Source organism: Neofelis nebulosa, chromosome 16 (assembly GCF_028018385.1).
Source record: "Neofelis nebulosa isolate mNeoNeb1 chromosome 16, mNeoNeb1.pri, whole genome shotgun sequence".
NCBI classification, from domain to species: domain Eukaryota; kingdom Metazoa; phylum Chordata; class Mammalia; order Carnivora; family Felidae; genus Neofelis; species Neofelis nebulosa.
This window is the reverse complement of record NC_080797.1, coordinates 25,956,081-25,983,095: the sequence shown is the minus strand read 5'-3', so window position 1 is coordinate 25,983,095 and position 27,015 is coordinate 25,956,081. Positions and strand designations below refer to the sequence as shown.

The 27,015-nt window shown below is 38.3% G+C and overlaps 1 protein-coding gene across 15 annotated transcripts in view; it reads left to right on the top strand.

The window, feature by feature from the left end:
* Positions 1-27,015, top strand: part of CEP112 (centrosomal protein 112) — a 413,866-nt gene that overhangs the window by 34,814 nt on the left and 352,037 nt on the right. For 12 of the 15 annotated variants that reach the window (XR_009254960.1, XR_009254962.1, XR_009254957.1 and 9 more), the window contains 4 exons: positions 6,407-6,500; positions 8,701-8,778; positions 19,659-19,706; positions 20,217-20,294. Coding sequence is in view for 5 of the 15 variants with exons in the window: in XM_058703641.1 (XP_058559624.1) it covers positions 6,407-6,500; positions 8,701-8,778; positions 19,659-19,706; positions 20,217-20,294 (298 nt within the window). In the remaining 10 variants the exon portion in view is untranslated. The remainder of the gene's footprint in view (positions 1-6,406; positions 6,501-8,700; positions 8,779-19,658; positions 19,707-20,216; positions 20,295-27,015) is intronic. The other 3 variants (XR_009254956.1, XM_058703639.1, XR_009254958.1) reach the window with 2 other exon arrangements.

Genomic DNA, 27,015 nt, shown 5'->3' with positions numbered 1-27,015 from the left:
ATACTGTATGTTCGCACTTTTGCGAGGTACCTAAAGTTGTCTGATTCGTAGAGGCAGAAAGTAAAATGGTGTTTGCTAATGGCTACAGGGAGAGGGGAATGGGGTATTGTTTAGTGAGTATAGAGTTTCAGTTTGGGAAGATGAAAACGTTATAGAGATGGATGGTAGTGATGGGTGCACAACAATGTGAGTGGACTTAATGCTACTGAACTGTATGCTTAAAAATTATTAAGACCCCTGGGGTGGCTGGGTGGCCCAGTTGGCTGGGCTCTTGTCCAGCTCTTGATTTCGGCTCGGGATATGATCTCAGGGACGTGGCATCGAGCCCCACTTGGGTTCTGCACTGAGTGCAGAGCCTGCTTGGGATTCTTTCTTTCTCTCTCTCTGCCCCTCCCCTGCTCTGCCTCTCTCTCAAAAAAAAAAAAAAAAAAAAAATTTGGTTGGGACAGTAAATTTTATGTTACATGTATTTTGCCACAATTAAAAATAAAAAAGATTAAGAGAAAACACAAAATAACAGTATCAGGAATGAAAAGGAGACTCCATATGGATCCTGTACACATTAAGAATATAATGAGAATAATATAAACCACCTTCTACCACTGAAAACTTGAATGAAGTAGACACATTCCCTGAAAGACACAAAACTAATACTGACTCAAGAAGAAATGGGAAATTTGAGTCGCCCTATTATCTACCAAGGAAACTTAATTCATAATTAACTACCTTCCCACAAAGAAATCTCCAGGCCCAGATGGCTTCGTTGGTGAATTTTATCAGGCTTTTATGGAAGAAATATCATCCTGCATGAAATTTTTTCAGGAAATAGAAAGAGGGAATGCTTCCCAACTGATTTTGTTAAGTCAGTATCACTTTGTTTCCAAAAGAAGACAAAGACATCATAAGAACCTAAAACTGCATACCAGTATTCCCTCATGAACATAGATTTAAACACTCTGAATTAGCAAGTTGTATCCAGAAAAAGGATAAAAAGGATATTATATCATGAATGTATGAGGTTTAATCCCAGGAACATGAGGGGTTTTGGCACTTGGAAATCTATGTATTTTAAGAAGGAAAAATCATGTCATCATCTCAGTAGATGCAGAAAAAGCATTTAACAAAAATGCGAAAACCAACCATGATAAAAACCCTCAGCGAATTAGGAATGGAGGGGAACTTCCTCTGCTTGATTTAAGTTAATCATGAGAAACCAAAGCAATTATAAAGAAAGAAAAAAAAGAGGACTTAACGTTCCTAATTTTTAGAATTAAAGCTACAGTAATAAAGATAGCAGTGTTGGGAAGGGATGGATAAAGCCAGAGTTTAGAACATATTCTAGAATTTGAACCAGTTCTAGAAATACATCTGCACATACCGATTGAAAATCCATTGATTTTCCACAAAGATGACAATGGAATTAAACGAAGAAAGGAATTAAATCAAATTATGGGGGGAACAACTGCATATCCACATGGGAGAAAAATCAAATGGGTTTTAGACTTAAATGAAAGTGCTAAACACTAGAGAACTTTTAGAAAAAACCAAAAATCATTGTGACCTAGGAGTAGGCAAAGATTTCTAAAATAGGATATAAAAAGACGCAAACAATGAAGAAATAAGTTATAAACTGGACTATCAAAATTGAAACTTTCTTTCTTTGAAAAACACCATTTGGAAACTCACCTGGCAAGGCACAAAATGAGAGAAAATATTCTAAATACAAATAATCTGACACAGAACTTGTGTCTAGAATATGTGAAGAACTCTTAGAATTCGAGGAAAAGTGGACAACCCAACCACTGTGCAAAAGATTTTACAGACAAAAGAAGGTATATGAGTGGCTAATGTATATACTTGAAAAGATGGTCAGCGGCATTCTGGATCAGGGATCCGGATCTTAGAAAGTTTCTTAGGAAGTTTAAGATACCATACCATATGACCCCACAGTTCTATTCCTAGATGTTCAGTCAAGAGAAATGAAAACTTATTCCACATAAACACTTGAACTAGAGTGTTCATAGCAGCTTTATTCATAGTATCTGAAATGTGGAGACCATCTAGATGTCCATCAGCACATGAATAGATACACAAATTATGGTTCGTTCATATAATGGAATACCACTAATCAATAAACGAAAATGAACTTTGAATACATGTAACAATATGGCTGAATCTGAAAAACATTTTCCTCAGTGAGAGAAGCCAGACATAAAAATGTACATACTGTTTGAGTCCGTATACATGAGATTCTACTAAATGGAGGTTGTCTGGGTTTGCAGGAGGGAATAGATCGATTAACAAAGGAGCTCGAGAGAACTTTTGGGTGTGATGGGAATCTGTGCCTTTGTTGTGGTGGTTATACAGGTATTTGTCAAAAGTCCTCAAACTCTACGTTTTAAGTGGATCCAGTTTTATTGTCCATAAATTGTACCTCAACGCACGTAATAAAAATCACATGCAGGTGTAGCTGAGGCTTCCTTGGTGCGGCTTCTTCCAATCTAAACACCTGTGGACGAAAAGAGTGAAGTTCTGTTTCCCTGCCAGCCATACAGCCAACCCACGGTGGTGATAGAGGGCCTGGAGAATTCCCATTCAGAGACCCGGAATGAGAGGAGTGATGGCAATTCTATGGCAGTTCTGAAATCTAGCCAGGCATTTATTGCCTGTATCTTGATTAGGGTTTAATGCTCCTTCCCCGGGAGTGTTCTTTGTGGCTCTTCGCTCTTTTCCTGGGGCTCTTGGCTTTTCCCTCTGAATTATCTTTTTTTTTTTTTTTAATGTTTAGAGAGAGAGAGAAAGAGACAGAGCATGAGCAGGGGAGGGGCAGAGAGAGAGGGAGACACAGAATCTGAAGCAGGCTCCAGGCTCTGAGCTGTCAGCACAGAGCTGGACGCGGGGCTCGAACTCACAGACCGCGAGATCATGACCTGAGCTGAAGTCAGACGCTCAACCGACTGAGCCACCCAGGCGCCCCTGGCAGGTTTGACTTTCTTCTTCTACTTAGGGGAACTTTGATTGCTTTCTCCTTCTCCAGAGTCTAGTTGTTTCTGGAACCAGAGCCTGGCAGACCTTCAGTTTTCATCCTTTTCATGGCATCACATTTTTGTTCTATCTAAAAGTGATATTGGAAGTTCTTCTTTTAGGCTATTTGATGTAGTCTTGACTGGCACTGTCCCTACTATTTCTTTTAATAACTATTTCCTGAGTTTCCGTTTTATTTACTCCTTCTGGAATTCCTATTATTTCGATGTCAGAGATTATGAGTCTATTTACCTTATCTCTTGCATTTTCACTTATTGTAATCATCCCTTTATGTTTTCCTTCGTGTTATCTGAATATTTCTTGAACTAATTTTATAATTCGCTGATTTGATTTTATACTATATTTAATGTGTTAGTCTCTTCCATTATGATTTTAAAATTTGGTAATCATGTTTTTTATTTGTAAGCACATTTTTATGACCACAGATTGTTCATTTCCTTTTTACATCTGAAATATCCACTTGAATGACATTGGAAACACAAATTAAAATTACATTTAGGGGCACCTGGGTGGCTCAGTCAGTTGAGCATCCGACTCTTGATCTCAGCCCAGGTCTTGATCTCAGAGTTGTGAGTTCAAGTGCAGAATGGGGCTCCATGCAGGGTATGAAGCCTACTTAAAAAAAATTACATTTAGAAGTTTCCCTTTACATATACATAATAAGTTTTGCAGGAAGACATTTGATTGGCCTTCCTTTAGGTGTAAACCTTACGTATCTTGTGTCTTATCTCTTTATCTTTAAGGAGACAAGTCTTTGTTTCTCTAGTATTTGGAATCACGCATTATGCTGAGAGAGTGGTTCTGGGTTCTTGTCGAAATACTACAGCTTTAGGAAAAAGTGAAAGGGAAGAATGTATTTTTCCTACAGTTTTACTCCTTCCACGGAGTAAAGAGGCATGGGCATGCCTGGGTCTTACTAAAGTGCTGAAGCTTTTCTTTCTGTGTTGGTTTCAGCACCCTGAAATTGATCAAGCCACAGTTCTCTTCTAAGTGGCGCAAGAAGCATAAGCATGAGCTCCTGTAATCATGTCCCAGGTCCCAACTGTAGGCTGTCTACGAGCTAGTCTGCATGGTAGACATCTACTGCTATTCTTCCTAAAGAGGCTTACAGGGCTGAGCTTTGTCCCCTACCCTCTGTTCCACTGTCACCCTGACCTCCAGCCCCGTCACTGTGAATTCGAGCTTTCTATCTACTTTGAGTTTCAGTTAGTGGTGTTTCCAGTAGGAGACAGTCTCAGTGGCAAGAAACGAAACTTCTGTGCCTGAGGCCCTGTGTCTCTTGTGCCTGCCAGATCTTAGCAATGATATGGCCTCCTTCTTTAGTCGTCTCAGCTGCCTTGACCAGAAGCTGGCTTCAGCAACGCCTCTGCTTTCCTTGGCCTGCACTGGAGCATGTTTTAGGGACAATATAACGAATTTAGTTTTGGACACGTTGAATTGTAAGTAGGGCTTACAATTCAAGTACAATTCAAGTACAATTTGTACTTGTAATAGGGTTTGAGGCTGAGAAAGAGCAATTTGGGCTGGAGATACAGACTTGGTAATCCAAGCTCCTTGTTATTTGAAAAGCTAATAGCAGTGTTATTAGCAGTTTGGATTGTCCAGAAGGAATGCATGTAAAAGGGAAAATAAATAAGGTTTGACACAGAACTCTGAGACGCATGGGGTAGGCAGGGAAGGAAAGGCTACTGAAGGTTATTATAAAGGAGATTTCTGAAGGATCAAATGAAAATCAGGGAAGAATGGTTCTAGGGAGCCAGTAGATGTGACATCCTGAAAACACTGTTCCTAATGTTTAGTGAGATCAACTAGGGTAAGGACAGATAGTTCATTTGCTTGAGCAACTAGGAGATCGTTGATAGTGTCCAGCACTTTTAGGTTGAGTGGAAGTCAGATTGTAGTTGATTGACAAGTGTATGTCAGGTTAGGACAGGGGTCTAGTAACTTATTTTGAAAATTTATTGTGAAGGGAAAAAGGGTAAATTGGTACAGAGGGCAGCTACAAGTGAACTGAAAGGATATGTTGTTTTATGTATGCACCCCGTGTAATAAATAGATAAATGGTTCCATCCTCTTTTTTTATTAATATTTTCTATGAGAATTTCTTTTAATATTTAAGCAGTTTTCAATTTTTAAGTATAGCTCTTTTTATGATTGTTTAATCTATTCTTAAAGAAGAACAGGCCACTGCTTAGTATGATGTATCAGGTTGCCTCTTCCCACATCCTGAGTTTTAAATGTTTATGTCAGCTAAAGCACATGGGCTAATGAAATTATTCTCAGCCTATTGCTTTATCTGTTTTTCTCATTAGTTTTTAAGTGTTTGGATATTGAGTAGGGGTATAAAAAATTAATAGCTCTCTTTAAAACCGCTTTTTCAGACATTTGACATTACTTAGTGACTTGTCTACGGAACGTTATTCTTTCGTTGTTACTACCAAAAAACACATTCATTGTCATCTTGTCTTTTTTAATTATAATTCTGTCTTTGGGAATATAGCTAAAATGGACCAATATTTGTGAAGGGAATCCTGATAGGGCTTGTGGTTAAAAGTTAGTGACTTTAATTCATTCTTTAATGGTTAGTTTCCATTTCATGTATCTTGAAGGAGCCGTTCAGAGGATAGATATTCCTAATAATGAAACTTTCATTGAAGTAGCTTGAATAAAAATATATGAGAGACTCCAGGCTAAAGTAGAATATTGAGTATAATATTTTATACTATATTTTACATTGGAGGAAAGTCTTTTTGTTGAAATTCGTTTGGAAGCTTAAACTATTTTCCTATTTGTACTGTACTTATAACATTTTACCTGAATTAACATGGTGTATTTTAAATTTAAGACTGATTTATCTGTAGGTTCTGACATAGTTTCAAATTAATCCAAATTTTCAGCTACATGAGAATTTTTTCATTTTATATATTTTAAGCCTTCATCTCGATGTGCAGCATGAATCCAATAAAACTTACAAACCTTTTAAAATGATTATCCTCTTGAGAGTATATGCTTCATTTTTTTTTTTTTTCTTATTCTATACTTGGAAGAGGGGGAGGAAGGAGAAAAGATTTAAATACATTTAGTTTATTGTAGTCCCACTTAAAAATAGCATTTGTTTGTGAGCAGGCACGTGGCATTTAGGTGATGTTTTATTTATACGTAAATCTAAATAAAAATAAAATGTGAGAAATAATAAATGGCCGTTATTTGCATCTCTTTTTTCTCTGCCATGGAAGTATCATTGTTAAATATAAACAATCATCTTATTTCCAAAAGAAAAAAATTGGTAATCCCAGATTTAAATGTCCCCTTTGTCCTCTGTATTCCCCCCATTCTGATTGTTATTATTTTGGTCTATTAGTAGGAACCAATATACTGCGAAGCTCCAAACAAGATCACATTCTGTGAGTCCAACCTCCAGAGAAGATGGACAAAATATTACCCCAAAGAGTTGTGTAAGATCAGATTCTACTTTTGTTTGTTTGTTTGTTACTTTAAAATAACTCTACAAATTTTTAGTTTCATGTTTGTCAAAGTTCCAACAATTACTTTAAAACAGTGAATGAAGTCTGAAGGTTTTGGTGAACACCCTGATATCAAAGAAAATGGTGTGTTTGGTAAAGTCCACAGTGCTCCTTGTGGTTTCTCGATGATTCTGAGACATCATGTGAATCAGTGTATTGTTGCTTTTGTGCATTGGAGAATAACTTTGGAAGACTTCATTTTTTTAGTTTGTTTTTTTTTTTTTTTTGCTTTTCCCTTTTACTCAGTGTGTGCGTGAGAGAGAGAGAGAGAGAGAGAGAGTGAGAGAGAGAGAGACCACCCAGTGGTCAGAGTTAAGAAACTGGGATTAATTTGTAGTTTAGTGGGGGATACTGCCTTTCTGCTGAAGGTGAACTGTTTATATTCTGAAATGTGAACGCCTCTTACATCTAACTGCTTAACAGGGTTTTGGTTTGAATAAAGTGCAATGAGCATTCCAGTTAGCTTCCTAAAGAGAAGAATTTTGCCCGCTTACTATGGCCTTTCTTGCCATAGGCCTTTCTTGCCTGCTTACTATGGCCTTTCTTGTAACTCTGGCTTGTCTTGAGTTACATGACTTTTTTTTTTTTTTTTAATTTTTTTTTTTTTCAACATTTTTTATTTATTTTTGGGACAGAGAGAGACAGAGCATGAACGGGGGAGGGGCAGAGAGAGAGGGAGACACAGAATCGGAAACAGGCTCCAGGCTCCGAGCCATCAGCCCAGAGCCTGACGCGGGGCTCGAACTCACGGACCGCGAGATCGTGACCTGGCTGAAGTCGGACGCTTAACCGACTGCGCCACCCAGGCGCCCCGAGTTACATGACTTTTAACAAGGAGATCATGTGTGATGCGTGGCTGTGCTCTAAACCTAACTCACTGCATTTTCTCCAGTGATAGTTTGGAACTTTGGGGAATACTTTCAGGGCAGCACATTTTAAATATCTGTGGGTTTATTATGAACCGTTACATTTATTCACAATAAAACAAGGCAGGTAGGTGTTTTATGTCCTTCTGAAGACATTTTTGTTCACAGAGAAAAACATGCGAGAAACGGGGGGCCAACAATTGAAACAATAATGAGTTTAAATATAGTATATAAAATAAATTCAACATTTTGTTCATTAGAAATTTGGAGACAATAAAATATGGAGAACATTTTAGTATATTTTTCATCACTTCAGATAATTTAAATGATCATAGGTAAATAGGTTTATTTATTAGTAATGAGGTGTTCTAAAAATATGGAAATGCTGTGCCAACAAATTTAACTTCAGAATGCATTTTTTGGCTGTACTGTAATGTATACATTATTATTTTAAATAGATTTACCTTTCTAAGTTTCTAGGGCTCCCAGATTATTGTCCATTTCTGGGCACAGATTTTAGGCTGTCCTCAGTTAATTATAGTTTTAATCTGCTTTGATAAATGTGTAATAAGTTATATGAGAGGGAAAAAAATCATGCAATTTTAATTTTTAAAAAAAGTAGAATTTCGCCATAATTGTGTTCTCATGCTGTGAATCCAAAGCTTATTTCTCTTTATATTCAGTGTATGAATGGGAATTAATTTAAGAACAAAGAGCTTCTTGGACATCAACACAAAATTCCCTGTTAACTAATTTTAAGGATTGTAAATAATTCATCTTTTCAAGTGTTCCCCCCCCCCCCCGCCCTTTAAAGCTACTGTGGTATACCACAATTAAAACTTTTTGTAAAAGAACTTAAAGAGAAGAATCTGGATTAATTTTTAAAATATTCTTTTGATGTGTTTTTTTTTTTTTTTTGAAATCTAGTTACTGTATGAATATATTGTGAAGGCACCTCGCAGCCCTAAGCAGCTATAGTAAACAGTCATTACTTAGAATTGAGAACTTTGCCTCAGCTATGACATAAACCTTCCCTCTGAGGGCAATACGGTACTACCAGAAAAGCACACGAAACTCTCGTTACTCTGAATGACGTATATTTTGTCCTGTTTTCTGTCTCTTCTGTTTTCTTCCCCCCTCCCTTCCTCCCTGCCTCTCTCCCTCTCTTCCTCTCTCCCTCCCCCCTTCTCTCCCTCCTTCCTTTTCCTTTTTATTTCTTCCTTCTTCCCTCTACCCCTTCTTCTCTCTTCTCTTTTGTCTTTCAGGAAGTTCATCCCCAAAGATCTGCTCTTTCTTTGGATGACAGCGACATCGAAGCTCGCCTTAATAGTTGGAATCTTGGGGTAAAAAAAAAAGTACTTGGTTTATGTATGTACATCGATGTAGCAGAATCCTGTTGTACTTGGAGAACATCTGAACTAATTCTATTTGGTGAATATTATTGGATGTCAGCCATTGAGATGTGAGGTGGTACTGTGGGAGAAGGATCTAGAGAACAGGAAAGACAGATAACATTCCAGAGAAACATAGTCCCTGCCCTCAACAAGCTGTCTTGTCGAGGGTGTAGGAGATATACACATACATAGTTCAATAATTGTTTAAGATAGTATCTGGTAAAATACTAACATGAGTTAGAGAGTAGAGTATTGAATTGGAGGCAAGGGGAGGGAGGACTTGGAGAAGCAAGGTCATTTGGGTTAAAAATATCCGGAGATTTCCTGATGAGCCGCCGTCACGGGCACCAGTTGTCAGGTGCAAAGACTGAGAGGGACATGAACGCATCTGGGTGGGTGTGGAGGTGGGGAACTGGAAAGAGGCAGGCCTGGAGACACGTGTGGTGCTGTGAGTGAATGCCCATGACTGGATCTTGGGGACTTAGGCAGGGGGTTGGGGCCAGTGTCAATCAGGCTGGATTGTATCGGAGTTTGAAGGCCAAACTGAGCAGTTTCGCCTTTACATTGTAGGCAGTAGTGAGCCCTGCAGGTTTATTTATTCCTTCCACATTCCACTTTCCATGACGCTGTTGAAATGCTTTGAGGAAATGAAAAGGGGCTTAGAACAATCTTTATCACGGTTTGTGGTTAGTAAGATAATTTCTAATTTGAAAATTTGCAAAGTATAGGAAATCAGAGGACTAAAATATATTTGAAAATCTTAACACTGAGAGATGGGTTACCATTTTGTTTTAGATATCCTCCTCTCCTTTTTTTTTTTTTCCGTGTGCATTTATACAATTAAAATTTAAACAAAATTGGGGTTATATTATAAATACTATTTTACTATGTGCTGTTTTTAATTTTTTTTAAATTTTTTAATTTTAATTTTAATTTTTAGAGAGAGAGCAAGAGCATGCGTGCAGGGGAAGGGGCTGAGGGAGAGAGAGAGAGAGAGAGAGAGAGAGAGAGAGTAAATCCCATGCAGGCTCTGTGCTGTCAGCACATAGCCTGACACGGGACTCAATCTCCAGACTCTGAGATCATGGCCTGAGCCAAAATCAAGAGCCGTATGCTTAACTGACTAAGCCATCCAGGTGCCTCTGTGATGTGCTGTTTTGAGTTTGATAGAAGTTTATAACCGTTCTATAAATATATGAATATTAATGATAGCACTAATTTGTCTTTTGGGTGGGCATTCCATAACTTGTTGAAACATCCTGGACATTTTGGTTGCTCCCAGGCTGTGGCTGATGTAAGTAATGCTGCAGTACAGTTCCCTACAGATCTTTGTGTACACATTTGGTACTTTCTTAGGTTACATCCCATCTTGGTACATAGCCTTCCAGAAGGTATATACCAGTTTCTTCTCCAGCCAGCAGGATATAGGATTGTCTATTTCTTACTTCTTCACTGACAGTAGAGATTATTATTTTAAAAGACCTAAAACCCTTCCTACTAATAATGGTCTTTAATGAAAGGAATGCTTTAGGGAAATCGACTTGGTGGCATTTTGGAGGTTATATTGGATGTGGGTAGAAGCGGAGAAGGGGAACCATCATCTTTTTGGTGTTTGTGGTGAACTCCACACTCGTGTGATTTCTGTGGAGACGGAGAGGGTTGAAAGAAAAGCCATTTCGTGGGGGGAAAGGACACTGCGTGACTGATTGGCGAGCTGACCAGAAGGGCACCTAAAGGTTTGCTTCTAGAAAATGGGAACATTGGCTTCCTGTCAGTTAACTGTCAGATGGGGGAATCCATTTTAGGGGTTACAAGTTTCACTTTAGACGGGTGGAGTTGGAAGAGATGGTCAGACCAATTGGGGAGGTCAAGGTCTGGAGTTTCAGGAGACTCGAGGGCTGGAATCTTATTTATGGTTATGCTGTTTGAGGTGTTGGCCCCACCCAGAGGCTGGACAGCCGGGCTTTCAGGGGACGGAATGAGGACAGCTGGTTACTGCAAGGGACACGATTAGAAGAAGGTAGGGAATAGATGAGAATTTAAAGCAACGTGAATCTCGTAGCCATTTAGGGAGCCTATTAGTGAAAGAGATGAGAGAGAGAAAGTTAATAACAAGAGGGGAATAGTAAGTCCAAAGGAAAACATTGTTGTGTTTGAAGGTGGAGGAGAAGTTGCCACTGGAGGGAAGTCCTAGCGTTACCGGTGTGCGAGAAGAGCACAGAAAATCCCCCAGAAAGTTCTTTTTTTGATATTTGCCAGAAAGCGGTGTCAGAGTGAAGAGTAAAATTCTGGGCTAGCCTTTTAAACTTGCCTTTGCCCTCAGCCATTTGGCACTTCTGATGTGCGTTGCTTAGCCCACGGAGAACTTTGCCCGATTATGTAACTGTTCAGAGGATTGAGTTTTTCATTCGTATAGTAAAGTTAAAATAAAACATCTAAAATATTTTGAGGTGATGCCTTAAAACTAGGTCTGCCTGGGTTCTCTTTCACACTTTTATTGTTCAAAGAAGGCGCTAACAGTGTAAAATATGAAAGTCTTGCATTTTTATATATTTATAACGTATATACATTAATCAGGCAGAACTCTATCTTTTGATCACAGTAGAATAATTTACGAATCCAGTGTATTAAAGAGCTTAGATTTTGCTTTGATTTTAGTTTTGTATTAGAATGCGTGATGGATTTTTTTTCTCTTTCTTCCTGTGAGTGATCAGTTAATGGTAGTTAATTTTAGTTTTCTATGCTGAGGGTACATTTTTTTATATTGCCGACATGACTTTCAGACACCTTCATTCAGATGCATTAGAGGTTCTAGAATTTGAATTTTCTAGTTTTTGTTAAAAATACGCTTTTTCCTCAAGTATATTCTTTCTTTCCCCAGGAGCGTGTTAGTATTTTTTTTTTTTAGGAATACGTAATGTAAGTAGAGATTCACTTACTCAACTAGCAACTTAATTTTCCTCCTGTATCTTTTTCTTACTCTTTAAACTTTGTAACCTTTAGTTTTGGGGAAACTTTCTCACTCTGTCAATATACTTGATACATATATTTCCTGCTTGACTATCTTTATGTAAACTTTCCTCTTTTTTCTTTTTCTGAGGGCCTGGTGGGGGGCTGGGAGGAGGACTTTTCTGGGCCTTCCATCCTGGTTACCAGTCACCCGCTCACTCCCATCCTGCGTCCACATGCTGACCGCACAGCCTCACTCCCACCAGGAGCGAAGGAACAGTGAGGACTCTTCTTTGCTTCCTAGCCCCGGAGCAGGATCTGGGAGGGATGTGGGCTTAGTGCAGGGATAGTTCTCAGGACAGGCAGTGGGAGCTGGGCGAGGTCAGCAGGCGTGAGCGTCGGATCCCACGGGTGGCTCCAGCGGGTGGACAGCACCCCAGAGGCACGCAGACCCACCTGGAGGCCAGGGCCCATCAGGGAGGGGTGAACCTCCCTGTTGAGAGCTTGGGGACACCTGTGAGCCGTTAGCGGGTGGGATGTGCCTTTACTCTCCCTGTGAGGAATGTGGGGAGCCTGGCTGTTCTCCTCACTGGCCTGTTGGGAACCGTCCTAATCAGGCTCGGGGGCAGCTGGTGTGGGAGACACAAGAGTAAGTCCACTTGAGACGAGCTGTTCCAGCAACGAGCACGTTGCTGACCACAGAACTGCGAGCTAACTAAAATGGCTGTAGCGCGAAGCTTTGCAGGTTTGGGGTGACTCGTGGTGTAGCCAAAAGCCACTTGGTGCAGTGGGTGCTGCCAGACGTCTCTCTGAAGTGACTGTGCCAATTTGCACCCTCATTAGCGATGTGCCCGTTCCCATTAATCTACCTTCTCTTCCATCGTGGTATTGACAGTCCGGTTTTGGTTTTGTTTGTTTGTTTAACTTAAAGTTCAGCCGTTCTTGAGAGTGGTTAGTGACACTGCACCGTGGGGTGTTCTCATATATATTTTCCCGGTGACTCATCCAGTTAGGTGACCTTTTTTATGTCATTGACAGTCTAGATAGCCTCTCGGAGTGAAGTGCCTGCCTACGGCTTTGCCAGTTTTTCCGTTGGGTCGTTTGCCTTTTTCATACTGATAACCTGAGGGCCTTGTTTCTGTTCTGGATAAGAGTCCTTTTCGACTAAGTATTGTAAATATTTCCTTCTACTTTGTTGCTTTCCTTCAATCTCTTACTGGTGTCTTGGCTGAACAGAAATTTTAAATTTTAACGCAGTTCACTTTCTCATTTTCTCACCATGCGGTTAGTGCTGTTTTGTGTCCTGTTTAAGATCTTTGACTGTCCTAAGGTTCCGAAGATGTTCTTCTTTGTTTTCTCCCAGCGGCTCTATTATGTGACTTTTTCTCTTTGGATTACATACCATCTGGAGGTGATTTCGGTATCTGTTATAAGATAGGGAGTTAAGATTTGTTTTGTCCCTTGTGTGTATCAAGATGGCACTCCTATTTATTGAAAAGACTCTTCCTGCTGTACCGCAGTGTTATTTGTCCCATAAATCAGGTGACGGTACGTGTCTATTTCTGTTCTGTTCCTTTGGCTTACTTGCTTTTCCTTGTGCCGATGGACTGTGCCTTTCTCTCTGTATCTAGTTTGTACTCACTAAATGTTGAAATGTGAGTAGACCAGCGAATGAGCCTTCATTTGTAGTATTGTTTCTGTGGATAAATGTTTTTCAAGTTCTAAAATGTTGCCTTAGAAAATTATTTTGGAGCACAATTGATTTGACATTGAGGACCGAATTTATTTAAAACTACCGAGCGGGTTTTGGCAGTTCTAACTGATGCCACGACTTAAAAACATTTAGTTGTGTTGTTAGTAATAGATTGCTTGAGAATGTCCTTTCCTTTAAGGCAGCTAAAATATCATATAAAATGTCTTTCTATTTTTCTGGAATCATAGAACATCTCTAACTGATCCACATTAGTCTATGAGGGGTATTTGATCAGTTTGGTCAAAATCCTGAATAATCCAAAGAAATAGACGGACAGAACCCTTTGTAACCAAACAAATCAGCTAAAAAACTAACCAGAACAAAATGTCAAAAGCCAGTTTTCATTAGAAAGCATTCAGATATCTGTATTTGTGTCTAGTTTAAATGATGACATATTTTATTACCATGATTCTCTTTGCTCTTTAAGCCAGAAGTGTTTGGTCATGTGATTCATTCCTGCTATTGGAACTTAATTTTTTTTGGCATTGTTTTCTGTATAATATTTCGTTAGACTTTAATGTTTCACATAAATCCTTTTTATCTTCCATTTTGGACATTCTTTGTTGTGGTCTTCTTTTTTGAGGTATTGTGAGAGAACAAGAAATTTTCTAAAAGAGCATGAAAAAAGTAAATGTTAAGACTGTTTACAGATTGCTTCAAGTCCATTTACTGGTGGATTACAAAGTGGGAACATTGAACTTCAAAGCACATCTGGCTGCTGTTATAAAATCAGAAAATAGATTGCTTATTTCCCCCAAATAGACTCAAGAACATGCTTTACTATGGATAATTCTCATTACGTATTGAAAGTGGGTATGAGACAAACTCCACGGATTGTAAATGAGTAACAATTACAGAAAGAAGATTTATTCTCGTTTACGGTGTTCATTGTTGCTTTTAAACATCACAATATACTCTTTCTTTTTTGGTCAACTTGAGAAAGGAAATTTATGGTAACAGAATGAGTCCTTAACTTCTGTATTTAATGGCTTTTAAAGATGAAGAGAATGAGATAGGAGTTACTTCTGCATCGCTGAGAGGCTACATTGTAATTAGCTAAACCAATATTTTGTACGCTGCTTGTAAATGTAGAGCTGTGTAAAAATAAGTCACAGATGGCTTTGTTGGCTTTTGGTTTTAAATTTGAAGCTTAATTAGAGCTTGAGCATCTTTGAGAATTCTGTTTTCCCCTTCCTTTATTTTCCCCCTTATATTTAATTCTGCTTCATGAATTAGGGTTTTATATATTTGCAGATTTGGGTGTGTCCTTGAAGAACTTACTTTCTGGGCTGGTTTTTCTCCATTCCAAAAATAGAGAACGGTTACTTACTATTCATATATATACCTTCAGACAATAAATATTTATTGAGTGCACTTTGCTGCCTGCTGGAAATTTGCTGCCTCTGTTTTTCAAAAAGCTGTGTTTATATATAGTACAGTGTTATTTACTAAAGAATGTGCCTCTTTCTCTGGTGTAATATTTAAGTGGGTTTTATTATTGTCCCTACTAACTAAATGTTTCCCAGAGTAAAGTGTGCTAATTCATACACCCACCAGTGGTCCTCCATCTGGAACACTTTTATTGGCAAATTTTTAATGTGTACCAATCTGGTGGCAGAAAATACCCTCTCGCTGTGGTATTACTTTACATTTTTCGTATTTCTAAAAAGATTGAGTATATATTCATGTGTGTATTAGTCATTCAGATTTCTTCATCAGTAAAATGTGTCTCAAGTTTTTCCCATTAAAAAAACTGTATTGTTCTTTCTTTTATTAACTTATAAAGACCTTCTTTACACATTTTGGAGACAGATCATTTGTGCAAACATCTCCCAGTTTATGACTTATCTTTTCATTTTATTTGTGATCTTTTATTCATTATCTTCTCGTTTTATTTATGATCTCTTTTCTGGAGAGAAGTTCTTACTTCAAGTAGTCAACTTTATTGATTTCTTTTTTGTGTATGCTTTTTTTTTCTTGTTTCTTGCTTAAGAAAGTTTTCTACTTTGAGGTCACAAAGTCATTCTTTTATGTTGTCTTCTGCAAGTTTTTATACTTCTGCTTTTAATTATAAGTATTTAATCCGTTTGGGAATTTATTATATATGGTGCAAGGAAGGAATCTGATCTCATTTTTTCCCACCTTTTTTTTTCATTTTTTTAATGTTTTATTTATTTTTGAGACAGAGTGAGACAGAGCATGAGTGGGGAAGGGGCAGAGGAGAGGGAGATACAGAACCTGAAGTAGGCTCCAGGTTCTGAGCTGTCAGCACAGAGCCCGACGTGGGGCTCGAATCCATGAACTGTGAGATCATGACCTGAGCTGAACTCAGATGCTCAACCGACTGAGCCACCCAGGCGCCCCTCATTTTTTCCCACTTATTAAACACATCTTTAATTTTTCAATAATTTGCAATTCTAGATATTTCGTGAATCACATTCTCATATTTATTTGAATTTCTAGTACTTTCTGGTTGGTTTCGTTGACTTATTGTCATCACTACAGTTTTACAATATCTTTGTAAGTCACCCCATCTTGATTTTTTTCTTCAGGCTCTTGTTTATTTATTTATATACATTTTATAATGAGCTTATTAAGTTTTACAAAAGTCTTCTTGAGATTTTTGGATTGGATAAATTTAGTCACTAGATCAAGTCAAGGAGAATTGCCATTTTTACACTATTGAGACTATCTAAAAGCATCGTTTTGCTATTTATTTCATTATTAGCGCTTTTCAAAAAAACTTAATTGTTTTCTCTGTAAAGGGCTTATGTATATTTTCTTAGATTTACTTTTAGCAATTACATATTGTTTTGTGATTACAAATGTTAGCCCTGGAAAATCATTTTCTTTTCCTAGGTGATTTTTGCTAATTTGCAGAAGTGCAGCTGACCGTTACCTATCAATTTGGCATCTCGCAACTTGGCCAAACTCTTATTTGGTCGACTCCTGTTTCCTATCTTTCTGTTTTCTGCCTTTATTTGCAGTGTTCTTTAGGAACGTCCTGAGATTACTCAGAAGTTATACTTGACTACGTATTATCTTGGGGGCGGGACATAGATACCATCGAATGTTGACCTGTGGGAGGATGGCCTACCCACCTCAAGCGGGTGGCACAGAGAACCTAGTGATCGCCAGTGCTGGAGACAAGCGGAGGCCAAAGGAGGCCGTGTTACTGTTGACTTCTGTTTCATGGCTTTAAAAAAAAGTAATTCCTACTATGGACAGGTTTTGATTTTGATTTTCTGTTTTTTGTGGAAAGTTTTTATGGATATTGGATTCTTTGTTTTTGTTTTTGTTTATAATTGTTGATGTTAGATTGTTTTGAATGAGCAGTAGCCGGGGTTATATGGGGGGGGGGGGTGGTGGTTTGGGTAGCTTGCTTTCTTAGTTTGGGAAGGCCTTCTACTCCACTGAAGATCAGTTTCTTTAATCAGAGGTGCCTTCTGTGTTGTCATTTTGGCCTGTCATCTTCTGTTTCTTTGATTTTGTCTTGTTTCTGGAGGGTCCTTTTTCTTTAGCTCCTTTCTTTCCCTTCATCATGGACAGGCTTCCTTCCAAGGGGCCTCTCTCTACTGCACAAGTGGTTCCTTTCTGGCTCTTGACACGTTCACTTTTTACACTATTTATTTATTTATTTATTTATTTATTTATTTATTCATCTATTCATTCATTCATTCATTATAATTTATTGTCAAATTGGCCAACATACAGTGCATACCATGTGCTCTTGGTTTTGGGGGTAGATTCCCTTGATTCATCGCTTGCATATAACACCCAGTGCTCGTCTCAACAAGTGCCCTCCTGAATGCCCATCACCCATTTCCTCCCTCCTTCTCCCCGGCCATCAACCCTCAGTTCTCTGTATTTAAGTGTCTCTTATGGCTTGCCTCCCTCCCTCTCTGTTTGTAACTATTTTTTCCCCCTTCCCTTACCCATGGTCTGCTGTTAAGTTTCTCAAGTTCCACGTATGAATGAGAACATAAGCTATTTGTCTTTCTCTGACTGACTTATTTCACTTAGCTTAATACCCTTCAGTTCCATCCACATTGTTGCAAATGGCAAGATTTCATTCTTTTTCATCGCCAAGTAGTATTCCGTTGTATATATAAACCACAACTTCTTTATCCATTCATCAGTTGATGGACATTGAGGCTCTTTCCATAATTTGGCTATTGTTGAAAGCGCTGCTATAAATATTGGGGTACACGTGCCCCTATGAATCAGCACTCCTGTATCCTTTGGATGAATTCGTAGTAGTGCTATTGCTGTTTTATACCCTTCTTTTGATGCTCCGGTCTCTAGCGCTCCCATCTGTCAGGTGTTCTGTACAACCCACGGAAGGTAGGCCACTCTCCTTCTGCAGGTCGGTATTTGCTGACGTCTAAATTCCGACACCACTAGGATCCTGAGGCCCTTCCTTTTTGTTCCATGCTGTCACTCTGGCTTGGTTTAGGATCTGATTCTGCTGATCTGTGATCTTTCTTTGGTCAATTACATGTGAATCGAGGGTTTTCGTGATCTCTCCTTGTTAGGGTGTAGGCATGAGTGGTGGGTGTTTTTATGTGCTCTCTTCGTTGATCTGTATGGACTTTTGGAGGATGTGGAGAGAAATTTAAATTCAGACAGTTGCCATTACTTCATAGGTATCAGCCTTCCGGGTGAAAAATTATTTTGTAGATTACTCCTTATCTAGGTGCTAAAATATAGTTATTCTTCAGATCCTGTTGGTGTAGATGTTTTTATGTTTTTTAAATGTAACTTTTATTTTTAATTTCCTTGCCTCTGTATTCTTTAATTAATTGATCCTTTATTCACCCTTTCCTTTAGTATCCACCTGGGTATAGATTATCTTCCATGATTATTAACTATAATAACTCATTTGAGGAGCCTTTGGAAAACACAGTGAGGTTTTGGAGGAGAAGATTCTGATAATATATATTTGACAGAGTTTTTAATTATCGTTTCATTTGTGAATGGAATTGTTGGGATAACAATCAGTGTTTCTGTTTTATCATATAGTATATATTCACCCAATAAATATTTCCTTGAAAGCCTGCTACACGTTAGGTATTGTGCTAGGTACCAAGAATACGAAATTGAGAAGCCATTATCCTAGCACTCACCATGCAGAAAGACAGATGTGGAGACATGCTGGTAATAAACACTTAGAATGTAATATAAGAGCTATGAGAGACACATGGGATACTTTAGGAGCTTGGTAAGAGGGCGGGATCAGGTACTGTTTGTCCCTTCCTTCCCTCCTTCCCTCCTTCCTGCCTTCCTTTCTTTCTTCTTAATGCGTATTTGTTGGGCACCCACTACCTGTCAGGCCCTGTGGTAGATGCTGGGATAGATGGGTTGTGACTGTTACAGCCTGTGTTCAGACTTCACACTCTTTTAACAGAAGATAGATGTTTGATTATAAAAGGGTACTGTTGGAGTAGTGGCAACTTAAATAAATTTCCTGGGGAAGCATCTCAAGTAAGTTAACTGCAAGAGAATGATTTCATAGTTTGCGAAGACTCAGATTTGGGAGAGAAGGTAGTGCTTTGAAAGGTAAAACAAATGTTTGGTGTCCTTGGAATAGAGGGTATATTGGGGGATAGATGAACCTGGAAGGTGGATATGGGAGGGGTCCCAAAGGAGTTCTCTGTTCTGGTTGCTATCCTGGAGGTAAATGTAAGGATTCAGGTACTGGACTTGCCCGGGTGTGTAGTGATTAGATTGACTTGAAAGATGAACGGGAGGATATTCATAAGGTGACGGAGTAGTGCCTAGAGGTAGAGAGGCCCAAGAGAACTGCCATATTTCAGTAATGTAAGTCAGCCAGGATCCTGGGCGGATAAAACACGACGTGAGGAGTAGTGGGGATGAGACTGGGCAGTGAGGCTGTGCGAGGGTCACGAAGGTGCATTTCTGTCTGCAAACGAGTTTATGTTTTATATGTTATTTGTTAGTGGGCTACTGAAAATATATTATGGGTTACCCATCCTAAAACACAAACTCAGTATTAAGACGTACAGAAAATGTTCCGCATCACAGTTCAATTCTGTGTTTTACCAAATGATAAAACCAAAAAATACTGTTAATAATAGAATTATTAATTTCTGTCTTAAATTTTCAGATAGAAAATCCTCGGTACCTGAGACAGAAGCCTATCCCAGTTGCTCTGGTAGGTGAGAATTCCACTGGACTTTTCCTATGGAAGACTTGTTTTTAATGTTTATTGATTTTAATGTTTGTTTATTTATTTTATTTATTTTTGAGAGAAAGAAACAGAGTGTGAGCAGGGGAGGGGCGGAGAGAGAGGGAGACACAGAGTCAGAAGTAGGTTCCAGGCTCTGAGCTGTCAGCACAGAGCCGGATGCGGGGCTCAAACCCACGAGCCGTGAGATCGTTACCTGAGCCAAAGTCAGACACTCAACCGAGCGAGCCACCCAGGAGCCCCTGTACAGATATTTCTAAATAAAGTAACCATTAAGTCATTTACAGAAAAGAACACTGGTCCACATTATGAAGCATGAGAGTCTTATTAATCCTATCACTTGGGAGTGAATAAATCGCTTTTTTCTCCAACGTTGGTATTATCTTGGCATGAACTTCAGGCAATTTAGAGTTTCCTTTTGGGTTAAGGATAAGCCAGGCCTGAGAAAGTATTGAATAACTCTTACTCATTCAACAGATGACCCCCAAATTTAGCCTGAGAAAATCCAGCAGCCTCCATGATGATCCTCTACTCTTCCGAATGCACGAGAAAGAGGTAGGATTGAGACATTTCTGCTCTACTGAATAATGAACACGGTTTTTGTATTTTGTATAATGTGAGTTTTCAGGTCTTTGAATCATAATGCTAGGCAAGAAGAGATTGTGTTTGCTACAGATGTAAAATAATGATGCAGGGTAGGGGTAAGGGTTGTTCTTCTGTTTTTTTTCATGCGCATCTCCCACTTGGTGAGAGGGTGGTGAGGGCTGTCTCCTGACTGTCCATCCCTACTTCTCTGGGCTTGGGGAGATGGCAGTTTTTCGAAGCAGTGTCTTTGACCTCAGCGAATCTCTCCATCCTGCCTTTATCTCAATTTGCTTGTAACGTATCTTTCTAGTTTCGCTCTTCTTACGGTTTCTGCTATTTAAATTGATCTGCTAAATTAAGCCATGCTGTGGCTGACATATAACATAACATACTTTCTTTGATCATTTGAAAGTGGAATTATCCAAGAGGCAGTATCATTGGTTAAAAACATAGACTATAGAGTCCAGAATACCTGGATTTAAACCCTACTCACTAGCTGCATGAAAGTGGGCAGATACTTGCCCTCTCTTAGTCTCTGTTTCCTTATCTAACTTGGGAGACACCTGCTTTACAGGCTGAGCATGAAGATTTTGTAGTCTGGAAGTACTTACATGCTTCACATATAGTAGTCATTAAATGAAGGTGAATTTGCTTTGTTCTTTATTTTTTTTTTTAAGTTTATTTATTTTGAAAGAGGGGGAGGGAGAGAGAGAGAGAGAGAGAGAGAGAGAGAGTTCGATCAGGAGAGGGACAGAGAGAGAGGGAGAGAGAGATAATCCCAAGCAGGCTCCATGCTATCAGCACAGAGCTTGATGTGGGGTGGGAACTTACGAACCGACTGAGCCACCCAGGCGTCCCTGCTTTGCTATTTTCTTGTTAAAATTTCTGTTCTAGGAAATTTGAAAATCATCATTATTATTTTTATTTTTGCTTATGGCACCAGTGAAACGCTTCGGTCACCTGTGTGGTGTGATAGAAGACTGTTAGATTAGGAGTCTGATGAACTGTGTCCTTCACTTGCCTTTACCACTCTCTAGTCATGTGACCCAGGGAAGTCAAGAATATTAGTTTAGTTTTTGCTTAACGAGAGGCTAATTATTGATGTGACAGGATCATTACCAAAATTAATGAGAATAACGAATATGCATTGGAAATGGTAATTTAAATGTGCAAATGTGAAAAATGTTATTGGACTTAGATTTAATGTTTCTAATAAATTTAATTAAATAATTTTATCTTTCATTTTTTCTTTCATTTTAATGAGGATGCTTCTAAGAATTTCTAAAATTCAATTTCAGTTTGGCGATTTTCAACATGAAAGGGTTTTCTCACCACCCTGTTTATAAAATATCACAAAGGAAGTTGATCTCTTTCTTAGATATTCCAAACAGTGGCATGAGCATATAATTTAATTTTTGTTGATAATGGAGGAGGACAGGCTATTTTTTCTTTTAAATTTCAGTCTGGTGGAATTATTGCTGCTGCTTTCAGTAATATTTATCATATGATGGCTCCAGTTAAAGGCATGTAGGGTCTTGTTTTTTGGTGCAATCCTGTTGCTGAAAAAACCTGTTGAAATAAAAAGTTCTAAAAAGCCTTTGAGGGAAATACTTGTCGCATGCGGATGCACCTTCTTTTGAGCTCTTTTTTCTTTTTGTTTATTTATTTATTTTGAGAGAGCGCATCCCTGGGGAGGGATGGAGTGGGGAGAGACAGAAGAGAGAGAGAGAGAGAGAGAGAGAGAGAGAGAGAGAGAGAGAATGAATGAATCCCAAGCAGGCTCAGCACTGACGGTGGCGCTCAAACTCAGGAACCCTGAAATAATGACCTGAGCTGAAATCAAGTCAGACACTTAACCAGCTGAGCGACCCAGGCACCCCTTGTGCTCGTATTTTGAATTTCTTTCTTTTCCAAATTGTTACTGTTTTTGCGAGTCATTCCAAGTCGTCCCCAACCACTTTTCTTTTTACTTTTTTATTCTGTACTAATTCTTAGCACTGAGGCTGGTTACCACAGAATAATTAAAATAATTGAAAGGAAGTGCTGGCTTTTGAATCTTTTGGGGGTCTTCGATGAAGTAATATCTTTATTCAGAAAGCATTAAAGCTGTCATGCGTGGCACCAGAGGTTCAGTTTTAAATGTGTGTGCCTTTATTTTTTTCCACACCTTTGTGTTTTTGTTTTTGTTTCTGGCATACTGTGAAAATAGTTTTGGCACCGTTGAGAAGTTTGCATGTAAACATCAACTTACTTCATATCTTAAAACAGACCCAGTGCTTATATTTTGGCTAAAATAATCCTTTGTACAATTACATAGTTGTCTTAGACTTTTGGATGAAGTTTTCTTATCATCTTTCTTCTCCATACTGCAATATTTAAAAAGTATATGCTGAATCGCCCCAGGGTGAGAATTATCTTGGTTTCATCTTTCTTTTAAAGCAGTATTTATAATTATAAAGTGATCTGTGGATTTTTATTGAGGATATTTTGGAAGATACAGACACATGTGAAGAAGGAAATAAAACCACCTATAAAATCAACACCCAGAGATAAAAACTCTGTATTTATGCAAAGTATGTATGCAAAGTATTATATTACCTTTCAGTTTCTTTCTTTATGTATCCTTTAAACACACATTTTTCCTTAGGAAATTGAGGTGATACCAAGTATCGCTTTGTATATTTTGAGTAATTTTCCTTCTATTAAATATTGTTCCTAAGCATCTGTTTTTAATGGCTGTATTATATTTCAAATTATGGAAGTATTCCGAGTTAATGTAACTTATCCCTACTGTTCAGCATTGAGATTTTTAATACTTTTCCCTAATATAAATAATCCTGGGGAAAAATGTCTTTAATAATCTCTATATGCACCTCTAAATATTTCTTTGGGGTAATGAATTATATCTTACATGGTAAAATTGAAATGATGGATTTCTGTAAGTTTAGTATCATTAACAATTTAACTTCTAGAATAAAAATTAACACTTGGAAGCCTATTGAAAATTGTATGTTACTGTAAGATACGAGTAAAGAATTTATTACATGCAAAAATGAGAATGAAAATAAAAAGCAAAGAAAAACAGGAGCCATTTGAAGGCTGAGGAAGTAGCAATTTATATTGCCTTCGTAAATATAAAAATATGAATTATATTTTTTTGTGTTTGCAGGACAAAAATTTTTAATACTTTCCTATTTGAAATAGAAAATACCAGTCATAATGTTTTATTATTTTTATCTGTTTCCCAGAGATATTTTTCAAACTTGGATATTTTTCCCTGAATTTAAATATATAGTTATGTTGTGATATGCATGGTTATCCTTTAGGATAACTTTATGTGTGCTTGCTTTAGTCACTTGTATTAAACATTTACTTATGGGCATGATGATCAATGCTTTTCTGTTTTTTTGTGTTTTTTTGTGTTTTTTTTTTGTTTTTATTTATTTTTGGGACAGAGAGAGACAGAGCATGAATGGGGGAGGGGCAGAGAGAGAGGGAGACACAGAATCGGAAACAGGCTCCAGGCTCCGAGCCGTCAGCCCAGAGCCTGACGCGGGGCTCGAACTCACGGACCGCGAGATCGTGACCTGGCTGAAGTCGGACGCTCAACCGACTGCGCCATCCAGGCGCCCCAATGCTTTTCTGTTTTGAAATTGCTAGAGCCTCGCACGTCTGTGTAAGAAAACCCTGATGTGTCTTGTGGATGTTCTCATCTAAAAATGCTTTTGTTATTGCCGAGTGCTGTTTTAAAAATCATAAAGAGCAATGTTTCGAGAACATTGTTTATTTTAAAATGAAATATGAATGGGGCGTCTGGGTGGCTCAGTTGGTTGAGCGTCTGGCTCTTGAATTCGGCTCAGGTCATGATGTCACGGTTCATAAGATTGAGCCCTGCGTCAATGCGGACGGAGCCTGCTTACACTTCTCTGTCTCCCTCCCCCTCTACCCCTGCTCCTCCCCTGCTCGTGCTCTTTCTCTCTCACTAAATAAATACACAAACTTAAAAAAATAAAGTGAAATATGAAATATTAAATTACATATTTAATCTTCATTTTCTTAACACCTAATCTTCATTCTTCAGAGGTAATCATCGCTAAAAATTTAATGTGTATTCTTTTAAAAATTTTCTAGGAATGTCTCATTTGTTTATACAAATGAGATCATAGATCATTATATACTGTTTCAGTTTGCTTTTCTAACTGAAATATATATTCTGATAATATTTCTATGTCAGAAATTGTCTCCATTCTTTTAAATAGTTACATCGTATTTTACTGCGATACCAGTATTTTATTAATATGGCTTCCTACTGAGGGATATAGTTTATGTAGAGTATGTTGCCCGAACAGTGTTTCAGGGACATCCCTGTGTAAATCTCTGTGTATCGTATGCTTATTCTTTATATATATATTCTGTGAAATGGAATTGCTCGTTCACAGGGTTGCACGTTTAAACTTTTTCTTGCCATCAACAGATTGCCCTTGAAGTAAGGTTCTGTCTACATAGGGCTGCAGGTGCAGGAAGAATGGGGAATGATGGCTAAGGGTCTGGGAGTTCTTTTGTGGAGTGATGAAAATGTGCTGAAATTAGATTGTGGTGATGGTTGCCTCGTTCTCTGATATGGTAAAAACCACTGAATTGTATACTTTATTTATTTTTTATGTTTTTAAAGTTTATTGATTCATTTTGAGGGGGTGGGGCAGAGAGAGAGGCAGAGAGGGGCTCTGTGCTGTCAGCATGGAGCCTGACGTGGGGCTTGATCCCAGGAACCATAAGATCATGACCTGAGCCGAAACCAAAAGTCAAATGCTCAACCAACTGAGCCACCCAGGTGGCCCTGAATTGTATACTTTAAATAGGTGACTTTCTGGTACAGGCGTCATGTCCGTCTCAACAAAGCTATTAACAAAAGGTTATATCTGCTTATACTCGCACTGATGGGGTGAGAATGTCTGTTTTCCCAATTTCATCAACACTCAGTTCTAGACATTTTTGCTTCTCTGTGACATGAAGCATAGCATCCTCTTGTTTTTATTTATTTATGTATTTATTTTATTTTATTTATTTACTATTTACATTTATTATAAATGAGAATGAACATATTTTTTGTCTGTTTTAATTTCACTTTTGCGAGATGTCTTTTCTTAGAGTTTTCCATATTTTCATTGAATTGTTTGTCTTCCTTGTGATTCCTAGACAATTTATATAATGTGCTAAAGAATTCCGGTCTTTGTCATTTATCTTGTGAGCATCTTTCTCTATATCTTTTGATTTATTTCTGGTGTTCTTTTTAGTGTGTAGAAGTTTTCTTTTAAAAGCTGGATCTGTCCATCTTTTCTCTATGGCTTCTGGTTTTTGTACCAGACCCAGAAAAGCATTTCCTCTTCCAAGATTAGGGGGAAAAAAACACCAACAACGAAAACTCATATTTTTGTCTCTTTTTAAATCTTATTTTTATATGTAAATCTCAGATCTATTTCAGAGGCTTTTGTTGTGAGTTTTGATGGTAAGTTTTGATGGTAATCTAGGTTAGTCAATTTTAATGTTTACAGTAAAAATTTAGGAGGTTGCAATGCTTATGTGAAAAAAGGCAGTGAGTGTGGAGAGAGTTGACTAATATGAAATGTTTTTTTTTTTTTTTTTTTTTTTTTTTTAATTTATTTTTGGGACAGAGAGAGACAGAGCATGAACGGGGGAGGGGCAGAGAGAGAGGGAGACACAGAATCGGAAACAGGCTCCAGGCTCCGAGCCATCAGCCCAGAGCCCGACGCGGGGCTCGAACTCACGGACCGCGAGATCGTGACCTGGCTGAAGTCGGACGCTTAACCGACTGCGCCACCCAGGCGCCCCTACTAATATGAAATGTTATGCAGATTAGAGAGTTTATATGTCATGAAGCATTAAATAAGGATTTAATTCTTTTAAACTTTAGGGAGTCCAAAAATACTGAATTAGCCTTTAGAAAATCAAACTTTATAACTTTTTTTTTTTTTAACGTTTATTTTATTTTTGAGACAGAGAGAGACAGAGCATGAACGGGGGAGGGTCAGAGAGAGAGGGAGACACAGAATCGGAAGCAGGCTCCAGGCTCTGAGCCATCAGCCCAGAGCCCGACGCGGGGCTCGAACTCACAGACCGCGAGATCGTGACCTGAGCTGAAGTCGGACGCTTAACCGACTGAGCCACCCAGGCGCCCCTAGAAATCAAACTTTGTAAACCACAGCTTTCATTTTAAATTTATAATTGTGTGGAAAATACCATAGATGTTACATGAGTAATTTTTGCAATATTGTTTTATGAGAGCTAAAGACTTGTAGTTTTCTTTTGGTGATTAAAAATATATACACCTATAAAATATTTAAAGGTGTTCTTTTACATTTCCAATTAATTTTGGGCATTATGGGAAAACATGTTCAGAGAGAGTGATCCTTTATTTTGACTCGCCTATCATTCGCAAACACGCTTGAACTTGTTTGCCTTTGTAATTGCTAACACATTTCCTGTGATATGTACATCACAGAATTCTGTGACAGTGAGCATCATTAAGCAGTGGGCTTTTTCTCTTAGTGTTCTTAGGAAAGATTTCTGACACAGCTTAAGTCATTTGGAAAACCGTTGTCACTGAAAATGAAGTAAGAGACAGCACAACAAGGGGAGATCAATTTTCAGAGCGGCCATCAGTTTTCAGAGA